The following is a 12,529-nucleotide window of genomic DNA, read 5'->3' as shown; positions in this document are numbered from 1 at the left end:
TTGAGTGTAATTAAACTTCCATGTGCTGGCTGTTGATTAGATTTCTATGGGCAATTAGTTGATTGGCTGAAAAACATGGGCGCTGTCAACCAATCAGCTTCCAGCAGCTATGTGACAGCATTACTGTTCACCTAGCTGTCGTGAAATGTTACCGGTATGAATATCTAGCTAGTCTCTCTGCACTGGCTGGTGCTACATGTGAACGGGTGCTTGGACCCCGAATAAGAGAAGGTGGAGGTGCACACTGACTGGTGATGATGTACACACTCACACGGCGTAGAGAAAATAGTTTTCGCTTCATGAGTACAATAAACCGTAGAAGCTTTATTGGGCACATATGACACTTTCACACAGTGACAAAAAAAGAAGCTTGAAATGAAACAAAAAAGGAAAAAAAAAACAATAATAACAACCCCACATTTTATTGCACTTAAGTTATAAGAAAATAAAAATTCTAATAGACAATCCCTTTAAGGTTTGCTGTATTTTTTTATCTGTCTGTTACACCAGGCAGTTTGGACTGGAAAAAAAAAGAAAAGAAAGAAAAAGAAAAGGAAAAAAACACCTCCATTATCTGATTTTCTTAAACCAGACCATAAATAAAAACTGGAGAAAGAACTTGTTTCTTTTTTTTTTCTTTAAATCGTAATATACAGTGTTAAACCAGTTTCACAGTTCAGCGTGAGTGTGTGACTCGGAGAATGAGACGAACGGTTTGGCTACGTTGACGCTTTTTTTTGTCCCCTCTTCAGAAAGAACGATGAGCGAGTCCGACTTTCCATCAATCCGATGCGCTAACCCAAAGAAAAAAAAAATCCATCCAACACGTCCCCAACAGAACTTCCGTCCCAAGGAATGTGTGAACGATGCTCAAACACACACACACGCGCACACACAAGCAGGCACACACACGCACACACTCGACATCGTCCATAGTCGTCGGACCTTCTCGCTCTTTCAGCCTCGTAGAGGCACATTTGGCTCAAGTTTCAGTGGCAAAAAAAAAAAAAAAAAAAAGAAGAAGAAAAAGAAGTCAGATTTCATATCTTGTACGCATCGTGTGTCTTTTGTTGATTTATTTATAAGTCTAAATTCTTTTAGGATTTAGTCTGGGACTAAAACGTCACAGCCAGTGGAGGAAAAAAAAAAAGTCCCGCATGAGTGACTAGCAGCATTAAGTTCAGTTTGGCCACTGGGAGAACAGGAACAGGAAGGGGCGGGGCTTCCAAGGGGCTTGTAAGTAAAATAAAAAAAAAAAAAAAAAATTAAAAAAAAATATCAATTTCTAATCTCCCATGAAGCAACGGTACTGAGCCAACATGAGGAAGCTTAAACAGAGAACAGCGACAACAGAAACAAAACTGCACTGAGGATGTGGAACAGCACTTAAAGACACAGATCTAACAAAACAAAAAAAAAAAGTCCACCATTTTCCTCCTCTAACCCAAATATAATCCACGTTTGATGTCTGAAGTTTGCGTCTTCTCATGCTAATGTGGCTAATAAATAAGAGAAGCGTGTAACCTCCAGTTTAGCATCGTGTGATCGATGTCTTTTGAGGCAAATGTGATGAGTTAGACATGCAGTTTGCACAACGCTAACCTAGCAGCGCTAATCTTCCTTTTTTTATTAGCGATATTAGCACGTCTTGTCTGATTGACTACATTCAGGATGAGAGGAACATTGTGTACACATCTTTTTTTTTTTATGCCAGACTGTCTTTAAATTAATACTGAGACTTGTCGTAGAGGTAATGGTGGAGAGAAACTGAAACACAACAAGAACACCAAACGCTGATGTTTGTGGAAAAAAAAAGAATTAAAGAATGACACTTAAATTCACAGTTGTGCATTGAACACTAATAATTGTGTGTGTGTGTGTGTGATGGGGATACAACAAGAAGAAAGAACAAGCCAGAGAAAAGCAGGCTCTCTCTCGCACGTATCGAGGGTCCTTTGTGTGTGTAGGGTTTTTTTTTTTTGTTAAATCCTCACATTTAAAACTCAAAGCTCTTTTATCCATTTTTTTATCCTGTTAAAAACTCTAAACCTGCGTGCATTCATCATCGTTCACCATCACCTGTGTCAACTCGGCTTCCTCGCTCATGTCATGCATACAGTGTCGACTTGTTCGTGTTGGTTTAAAAGGGAAAAAAAACCAAAACAAAAACAAACAACAAAAAAAGAGAACGAAAATAAAGAGATAATGCTGTCTGGGGCGTGCAGGCTTGAATCAGCAAGTCTCTGAGCGAGAAAGGCTGTGAGAAAGGGAGTGAAGGAAAAAAAAAAAAATCCCGTTTCTTCCCAGAATGCTTTGCTGCACAGAACCCCAGAAAGGGACCAGACAAACAGATGCCAGTCATGGAGCTGCATGAGGAAGCCTTCCTTCCCAGAATGCAGAGGCCCCGCCTCCTCGTTCCTGCCCCTACCCCCTTCTAAAGATGGAGGAGGTGATGCCTCTATATGATGGGTCCAGTCTCGGAGCTGCGCAAGGAGACTCACTTCCTGTTCCTCCTTCCCGCTATCAGCTATGCCCCGCCCCCTTTCTGAAGAAGCACAACCCCTCCCTCCCCCCAAAAAATAAATCGCAGCAGCGGTCACTAAAGGGGCAATTCATGGCAGGAACGGTGAGCAGTGGTGGGTCCAGTGGCGGAGCTGCGCGAGGAGGCCCGTTTCCACACCCCCCCGACCTCGCCCCGCCGCTCTTTCTCTCCCTTCACTTCAAGTCCAGTTCACTTGAGTTCGACGTCGAAGTCGAGCACGAGCAGTTTGGTCTCCTCGGTGCCGTTCCTGCTGCCCACGGCGCACACCAGCTTCACGTTGGAGGCTCGGATCCTCCACACGACTCCGCCGCTGCCGCCGCTCTCCAGGCTCACCAGGTTCCGGATGAAATCTCCCGAGCGCAAATCCCACAGCTTCACCGTGCCGTCGTCCGAACTCGTGATCACAAAGTTCTTGTTGAACTGCAGACACGTCACGGCGCTCTGGTGCTTATGAGGACCTGAGGGAGACAGCGAGAGAGACGAGGGAAGGGGAAGAGGGGATTAGTCATCGCGACAATAATAAAAGACACGGCGTAACAAAAGGCGTGTCTGTCTCTTGACTGATTATCCATTTGTCGTTGTGTATTAATTAATGTTCGCTGACCCGATCATGTGACCTACAAAGGAAACAAAAACATAACCATCTCTCACTCCAGCCCTCCTTCTCAATCTGTCACTCCGCACTGCTCATTAGTATTTGTTCTCACACACACACACACACACACACACACACACACACACACACTTTGAACACTTTGCTAGCAACCTAACACCAGTTGCTAAGTAAAAGCTACTATTCTGACACGCGATTTAGTATTAAAGTATGCCAATTTGGGACGCAGCCCATGTTTATACACATAAAAATGATTTGGGTTTGAACTTATTTCTAAATCTGCTGTACCCAAGGTAACCTACTTCTTATTGTAGTCCGGGGTTTGGAACGCAGCCACATCTGGTCAACAGATATGACTGTAGAAAAAATTAATAGTAACAATTCTAAAAAGTGTAGATCTGGTCACCTTGCAGCGTTTGGAGACACTGTCCCGTCTTTATGTCCCAGATTTTGACGGTCGAGTCGGCGTTCCCCGACACCAGGATGTTGTCTTTGAGCTCCATGCCGCTGGTGAGGGACTGATGACCCGTGAGTGTGTGTATGCAGTTCCCCGTCTCGACGTCCCACACGCGGATGGACGTGTCTAAAGAACCGCTGACCACGTGGACGCCGTCAAACTGTGGGGACGAAACAGCCACACTTAACCAGCAGTGTAATAAATTTATGCTGTATGGTACGAGTGTAAAAGTTTGCACACCCTTAAGACAAAATTGATACAAACTTAAGTTACAGCAACATTTCAGTGCATCAGGTTCCAAACTATAATGATATCAGGTCTAAAATTTGCATCTCTCGTTCTCTAATAACTCACGCCTACATTTCTTCCTCAAATCTCTTCCCCCCTATATCCTCTTATTTAATTAGATCACGGGCTATCATCAGTAATTAGTGTTATTATACTGTAAAATCAGGTTTTAATTAATGGGTTAATTATGGTATGAAGAAACAAACCTCACACACACACATAACTCGCGTATTGGCACTGAACTCATTTCTAATTTAGAAATGGAATAATTACTTTTCAGAAGAAAACCCACAGACATTTCTGATTTGTATTGCATCGTTTTTTTTTAAATCACATGAATAATTATTAATATTCTAACATTCACATCTGTCTATCCAGGCTTGTAATTATTCTGTACACAGGATGGTGCATCAGCTACTCAAATTTCTTACAGAACCTCGTTAAAACGAATCCCATTCGTATCATGTTTTTTCATCAGCTTTGCTTTAACAAAAGCTGCAACACTTCTATCTACACTACGCACAAAACAGTGCACTAGATAGTAAGTAAAGTGTGGTTTGGGACAGAGTGTGAATAAGAGACTGAGATTAATGTGATTTGGGACTTCTCAGTATTTGTGTGTGTGTGTGTGTGTGTGTGTGTGTGTGTGTTACCTGTAGTGAGTAGACCCGGTTGGTGTGTCCCTGCAGTGTGTGTAAGCACGTCTCGGTCTCAGGGTCCCACACTTTGACCATGAAGTCGTAGGCTCCGCTGACGACTCGGCGTCCGTCGTACTGCACGCAGCGCACCGCCGCCACGTGACCCATCAGCACGTGCAAACACTGACCCGAGTCGATATCCCACACACGCAGCGTCGCATCCCGAGAGCCACTCACCACCCTGAGACCCAGACAGAGAGGGCGAGAGAGAGAGATAATCAGAACGAGTCTTCAATGCTCACTCTAGTGTGTTTCTCTCTCTCACACACACACACACACACACACACAATAGCCTCCAGGCAGGACAGCACTGAAGCTGAACACATTCATCTGTCTGTGTTTCTGTATGTACGGATAATAATAGATGGTGAAGAATGCAATCTGTGCGTGTGGAGCTTGCTGTAATAAAATAGCCTTTTGCAGCCGTGTGTGTGTGTGTGTGTGTGTGTGTGTGTGTGTATATATATATATATATATATATATATATATATATATATATATATATATATATATTCACACGTGTATTTGAATCACATAAGTGATATTACAGTGAACATCTGTTTATACTCTGGACAGCATATGTGCCAATAATCGGTTATACACTAATAATAAAAACATTTTTCTAACCCAGAAGGAATGAAGATAAATTGTGTAGAATTGGGAAGACAGGATGAGGACAGTTGTCTCCTAAATATCTCTAGTTTTGGACAGATTTGAAACCAACATCTCATCTATACCTTCAGGAAATCCCATAATTCTGTTCACTATGAGCGGGTGAAAAACATGGCTGATAGAACAGTCGTCGTTGTCTTTTTTTTTTTCCCCATAAATACAGTATCATGATTTTATAAACCATGATACACTGTTATATAAAATGCAATAAAAATAAAAGGCAGACAAAAAGCTAGTCATATATATATATTTATTTATTTAAATATGTCTATATTTGAAAATAAGTGTTGCTGTTTATATTGAGTTTTCAGTTTCTGTCTTCTCTGGCTGTGTGTTTTTTTTTTAAACTCTTTCACTACATTTTACAAACCGCCTTGGTTCTAATCTCACGGCAAGACACTCTTTCAGTGACACTCTAAAACGGTTAAGCCTCTTAGCGTCATTTTTTTCGCTTTACATGATGACAGCTCGTGGGTGAAACATTCAATATATCCCCAAATCAGTAGGAGTAAACACAGTTACTGATTATGTAACCAAGATCATTCAGGGGATTAGCTTCCTGGTTAAAGCCTAAAAAAAACCTCTCTTTACCACAAAGCAGTCGATTGGTGTGTGAAGTCGGTGTGCTTCTTCAGTTCATCGCTAAATCTACAAAGTTAATGTTGCTAACAAGTAATGGAAGCTTAGAGCGAACCGTTTAACATCATGCAAATGAAATGCAGCTTTAATCCCTGTTTAATCTGAGAACGCCGCAAAGGATCAGGAACTCTGGAACCGCAGTGGAAATGGCCATGCGAAATGTCATGTGAAGTGTGTGTGTGTGTGTGTGTGTGTACCTCTTTTCGTGGAGGTGCATGCAGCGCACAGTGGACGTGTGTCCGTACAGCGTGTGAATACATTCTCCCGTCTCTGCGTTCCACACTTTCAGAGTTCGATCTGTCGAGCCGCTGATGATGATGTTGTCTCTCATCTGAGAGGACCAAACTCCGCCTGTGTGCCCAACTAACGTCCGCAAACACTGCGCAGTCACACACACACACACACACACACACACACACACACACAGATTTAGATTATTAGGTGAAAAACTGACATACTGCTATCATAACACTGTGATAAACATGTAGAGGAGTTGTTTGTGCTTATTTTTTTTTAACTTCATTGCTGCTGTGCTTCACATATTGAGAGAATGAATGCACTGACACATAAACAGCCGACTGCTGAGACAAACACAAGTCCTCACTCATCACCCAGCTAATAATCCAGTGACAAATTATACAGTCGCTGAAGATCTCGCTACAGCGCTGCAGACCGATAACATGGAGCTCAGGACGGATATGACTCGCTCTTTCTAAACAAAAGATCAGCCATAAAACACGCCCAAAGGCAAATTTATATAACGACAAAATGCCTTCTAGCTCGAACCTTCACTTAATACAGTTTAGATATAATCAATATCTGTTTATTAGCAGTATATAATGTAATAGAAAACAGATTTTTTAGCATCGCTCCATTCTTCAGTGTTCAAACTTTCAGCATTGGCTCACACTTCTTCCCAAACTCAGGCGTTTGCTCCGCCCACTTCGGGGTTAGTCTGTGAGGATACAGCTAGCTGTCAGTCAAATACTTAACACCTCCAGGACAATTGTGGAACTGCTCATCTTTTTAATCTTCGCACATGAGACAAAATCATCACAGATCTGCCAGCAGGCGTGAAATGAAATAATCTATGAAGTAAAAAGGAGCACTGAAGCGTGCAAATCTTTATCATCGAAGCTAAAATCAGTGCATCACACATGATTCTAAATAATTATGTAATATATAAATAACAAACATAAATGAGGTATTTTTACAATTCTGTAGAAATGAATTAGTTAAAGAGAAAAAGGAAACAGGAAAGAAAAGAAATGTTAACTGATGTGTATAGAAGCTTCACTTCCTCATGTGTGTCATGAAACTCGTCTTAAAGCATTATTTTGACTTTTCTCTCATAAATAAGTCATGCGCGAGCGGCTGAGACTCCGAGCCTCTCTAACATATACGCAGCCGGCAGTAACTGCCCGAGCAAACACGCTCTTCATCTTCAGACAAGATAGACTGGATATCGATTGCAGCAATAACAGAAATCTCTCACGCCAGGCTGTAAGAGCGAGAGGAACAGTCCCTCCAGATTTAATTAAAACCAATAAATTCAATTTCGTTTCCCCGAGTCACAAACTGCGAGATGAGAGAGAGAGAGAGAGAGAGAGAGAGAGAGAGGGGGAGAGAGAGAGAGGGAGGCCTCGTCATCATCCGCTGCTTTATGACCCTGAACAGAACCTTTGGATTGAGGACAATAAAACACAGGAAAAAAAATTATAAAATAAGAAGAACAGTAATTGCGTTTTCTCTGTTATGATCAACATCAACGTGTCGTTAATCTGCGGAGACGGCAGCCGTCCCTGCTGTTTAACCTCAGAAGTGATCAAGATGGCTGTGTCTCATTCGCTTTATTAAACTCTGTCACCGAACTGCAGGCTCACTAAACAACACGGCCGCTAATCAACTAAACAACCCAATTAGCATTAAAGGCTAACCATGTGCTGGACATAGTGGGGGGTCGGAGTTACAGCGACTGAGACAGACAGACAGACAGGAAAACTGACAGAAAGACAGACAGACAGACAGGAAGACTGACAAATAGACAGACAGACAAGAAGACTGACAGACAGACAGACAGACAAGAAGACAGGCAGACAGACAAGAAGACTGACAGACAGACAGGAAGACAGACAGAACAATCACAGTGTTGACTTTCTTCATTATCATTAAGCATCACAGCATCTATTAAAGCCCACCTCATGAATATTAATGAGCACCTGATTAATTATGTATGTGGGGTCCATTGTATAGCAAGTGCCTCATAAATGATGACAGAAAATCTCTTCATAGTGCTCACAAACCAAGTGCCCTTTAAAGATCACATACTTAATGACTTTACAGATATTTCTGCTCTTTAATTAAGGAGAAACTTTTAAAAAAATATTCTTCATGAATGCCACGCCCTCTCATTAATATCTGATTGGACACACACCAAGTACTTTCTACATATAGTTCTTTCCACCAGGTAGCGTGTTTCCGCCGCCATGCGAGCCGTACCCAAGCACCCTTCATGCCCCAGGTCCCATACGAGCTGAACCGTGACACAGGGGTGGAGCTAAAAGTTTCGATTCAGTTTTTATACATTTTTTATACATTACCCACAGTAACGCTTTCTCATTGCTCTTTTCCTTGATTTTACCTGTGAGGAAATTCCTCCATCTTGTAATTAGGCTGAATACAAAATGGCTTCCTGTTTACTTTGTCTGCACCCTACATTGGGTATAACGTAGAACTGTACACCCTACCTAGTGCCCTACATGCCCCTGTGTAGAATGCCATTCGAGATTTCTTTTAATATCTTCTGAAAAAATCTGCACTCTCTCTGTATTTTCAGTGAAGATAAAATATTGGCGCCCTCATGTTTGGTTGCATCATGCATTGCCATTAGCCATTAAAACAAACTCGCTGTTTCTCGTAGTCAAAGGTTCACCCTGTGAGAGAGACAGAGACATAGCGACACCACCCACACACACACACACACACACATACACACCTCCATTAACTTAAAATGTGTCTAATTATTTAAAAAAAAAAAAAAAAAAATTGCACAGCATTTTAATTGCTGTTCCTTTTACTAGACTCCACACTCGTCACCTGTTTTACTGTAAAATAAATTTACTTCATCAACTTTACTTTACTTTAACCAGTAACATTATGACCTGATGCTGATACAGGATCCGGATAGTTCCGGGTTCAGATTAGCTTCTGTTTAATGGAAAATCACTATGATGAGTCATGTTCGGTGGCTATACTTCTACTCCGAAGGCTCGTGTTTATACACACACACACACACACACACACACACACACACACACACACACACACACACACACACACACACAAAATTACCACACCTCAATCTAGAGGTCACAGAGAATAAGTGCTTGCAGTGTGTGTGTATGTATGTGTGTGTGTGTGTGTGTGTGTGTGTGTGTGTGTGTGTTGAGCTGCTTTCTAAACCAAAAAGCTCCCTGAAAACCACAGGGCAAAAAAAACCAAAACAACTTTACAAGCTGTCTGTCTCTCTGTCTCATTCTTTTATCCTGTCTGTCTCCCCCTCTCTCTCTCCCTCTACTTCTATCTATCGGTCTCTCTCTCCCTTTCTCTGTATCTCTCATTCTCTAAATGTCTCTTTTCATTCCTTCATTAAATCTTTCTGTCACTCTTGTTCTGCCTTTTGTATTTATTTAATGAGTCCTCTTGCTGTCTCTCTCTTCTTTCTGTCCATTTACATCTCTGACACACACACACACACACTCTCGCTCTCTTCTCTCTGTATATTTTATTCCTGTTCCCTCGTTCCTCCTCTCTCTCTCTCTGAGTCACACTGCACCTTTGGCTGATCACCAAGTTCTTTACATGCAGACTGCAGCACGCCGCAATCTTCCGCCCACCGCAGGATCCTGTGGTCAGGACACACACAAACATACACACACACACACACACACACACACACACACACGCGCTATGCTAACACTTGTCTTTTCCTGCTGACCTGCCTCTATTCAACATTTCAAATGTAAATAAAATTCTTTATTAGTGTATAAGCAATGTCCTGATCACATCCTGCATTGAGTCGCAGTGTTTATTCACATCCGTTAACCTTACCACCAAGTTCAACCTCCGTATAACAACAACATTACCCACGATGCCGTGCAGCTTTTGATTCGGCTCTATGGGGTCATGATGAGATTAGCGCCATGTGTCGGGACGCATAAGCACACGCTGTAGGATCTTTAATTCGATTTTCCCTTGTTAACTGCTGTCTAATTCTGTTACACGTCATTATCTGAGCTCTGAGCGAAGGTCAAAGGTCAAATTAGCAAAACCAGGACATGCTTCACAAGATTTTCTGTATTATTTATTATTTGGCTATAACACTGACGCTTTGTATCGATATATTCTTGCACTATGGCTGACCATAAAGTGTCTAGATGATCAAAAATATTAAAAAATCTATTAGACGCTGCCACAGAGCTCGTACAACCTCAAACCGGATTCATCTTTCCAAGCCATGAAACGATCTCGTCAGAGCCACTTCACGCAGCAGCCAGAGCGAGCCGATTCTCTCTAACCGTCTCTGATCCGCCGTCGGTTTGTAACTGAAGTGCTGCGACATAATGAAGGTCCACGGTGAAGTGTGTTTAATGAGCTCTGTGCACAAAAGGAATTTCAACCATTCGCTCTGTCCATGACATTCTTCAGCCAGAGAGAGAGAGAGAGAGAGAGAGAGAGAGAGAGAGAGAGAGAGAGAGACCTTGTGGAGCTGAAGGACAAACGAAAGACAAGAAATAACAAGTCTAATGTGGAGAAGAAATGAGGAAAGCATGCACTTGTACACACTCATATACACACTCATATACACACTCATATACACACTCATATACACACACCTACTGCACAGTGGAGATCAGCCGAGAAATGGCCGAGGTTTTAAAGCTCTAAGATGATGAATTGGAGTGTGATATAAGAGTGCGCACACACACGCGCGCACACACACACACACACACACACACACACACACACACACACACACACACACGTACGCACAGAGTACCAAGGTTAAACGGAAGATCAGGTTTAGAGCTGATTTCAAATCAGAAGAAGGGCACAACCTCGCTCTGAGAAAACGTTGAGGGAAAAGGAAAACACCCCTACACAACGTCTAGTGATAAAGGAACATGACCAACACACACACACACACACACACACGTGTGCACTGTTCATGTATGTGTGTATAATACAACACACAGAATCGCAGAGAGAAAGATGGAAGGAATAAAGCAGTGTAAAAAGTGGCTTATACAGGAAGCTATAAATAAGGAAAGAGGTACACGCGCAGACACACACACACACACACACACACACACACACACACACACAGACACACACACACAGAGGTGATGGTGTGCACAGCCCTGAGCACTGAACACATTCTCTCTGTGTTCACTGTGAATAATTAATGACGATGTCGAGTTTTTACGGCTGAGTTCACCGTCAGCTCGTGGTAACCGATCACTGCTCAGGAGTCCATCACTGCTCAGGAGGAAACAGGAAATGACACGACACTCCGCTTCGAGCGGCGGACGAGGGAAGGCTGCTCAGGAGTGTGAGATGATCTCGCTAGAAACACTACTTAGATTGACTATAAAAGTATAAATCTAAAGTACATGTACATCTGCTGAAGAATTGAGGAAAGAACACGGTGTGCAGATATAACGAGTGTGTGATAGGATTGTAATGAGTGTGTAGTTACAATGAGTGTATGTTAGGATTGTAATGAGTGTGTAGTTACAGTGAGTGTGCTAGGATATTAATGAATGTGTAGTTATAATGAGTGTGTGTTAGGACTGTAGTGAGTGTGTAGTGATAATGACTGTGTAGTTATAGTGAGTGTGTGTTAGTATTGTAATGAGTGTGTAGTAGGATTGTAATGAGTGTGTAGTTCCACTGAGTGTGTAGTTTAAGCGAAGCTGCTGATTGGTCAGCTGCTGTAAAGTCTGTTATGACATCATCGCCTGGCAGTTAGAATTAAAATTTTTTAAATTTCTGGAAAGTTTCCCACTTTAATCTAAAAGTAATAGAAGAATAGCAGGCCTGGCAACACACACAGCAACAAATCAATAAACAATAAGGAGATGGAGGGATGGAAAGAGAGAGAGAGGGTCAGAGAGAGGGATGGCGAGAGAGAGAGAGAGAGAGGGTCAGAGAGAGGGATGGCGCGAGAGAGAGAGAGAGAGAGAGAGAGAGAGAGAGGGTCAGAGAGAGGGATGGCAAGAGAGAGAGAGCGAGAGTGAGAGAGAGAGAGAGGGTCAGAGAGAGGGACGGCGAGAGAGACGGTGAGAGAGATAGAGAGAGAGAGAGAGAGAGGGTCAGAGAGAGGGATGGCGAGAGAGAGAGAGAAAGAGAGAGAGAGAGAGAGAGGGTCAGAGAGAGAGAGAGAGAGGGTCAGAGAGAGGGATGGCGAGAGAGAGAGAGGGTCAGAGAGATAGAGAGAGAGAGAGAGAGAGAGAGAGGGTCAGAGAGAGGGATGGTGAGAGAGAGAGAGAGAGAGAGAGAGAGAGAGGGTCAGAGAGAGGGATGGTGAGAGAGAGAGAGAGAGAGAGAGAGAGAGAGAG

At 42.6% G+C, this 12,529-nt stretch overlaps 1 protein-coding gene across 5 annotated transcripts in view; it reads right to left on the bottom strand.

Moving 5' to 3' along the window:
* Window positions 1-304: 304 nt before the first annotated feature.
* Window positions 305-12,529, bottom strand: part of fbxw7 (F-box and WD repeat domain containing 7) — a 127,458-nt gene continuing 115,233 nt past the window's right edge. For all 5 annotated transcript variants that reach the window (XM_053231130.1, XM_053231129.1, XM_053231131.1 and 2 more), the window contains 4 exons: window positions 6,107-6,288; window positions 4,554-4,779; window positions 3,562-3,772; window positions 305-3,000 (listed from right to left, as the gene is read on the bottom strand). In XM_053231130.1, coding sequence (XP_053087105.1) covers window positions 2,732-3,000; window positions 3,562-3,772; window positions 4,554-4,779; window positions 6,107-6,288 — 888 coding nt within the window. In that variant the 3' untranslated portion in view covers window positions 305-2,731. The remainder of the gene's footprint in view (window positions 3,001-3,561; window positions 3,773-4,553; window positions 4,780-6,106; window positions 6,289-12,529) is intronic.

Source organism: Pangasianodon hypophthalmus, chromosome 28 (assembly GCF_027358585.1).
Source record: "Pangasianodon hypophthalmus isolate fPanHyp1 chromosome 28, fPanHyp1.pri, whole genome shotgun sequence".
Lineage (NCBI taxonomy): Eukaryota > Metazoa > Chordata > Actinopteri > Siluriformes > Pangasiidae > Pangasianodon > Pangasianodon hypophthalmus.
This window is presented reverse-complemented; position numbering and strand designations above follow the sequence as displayed.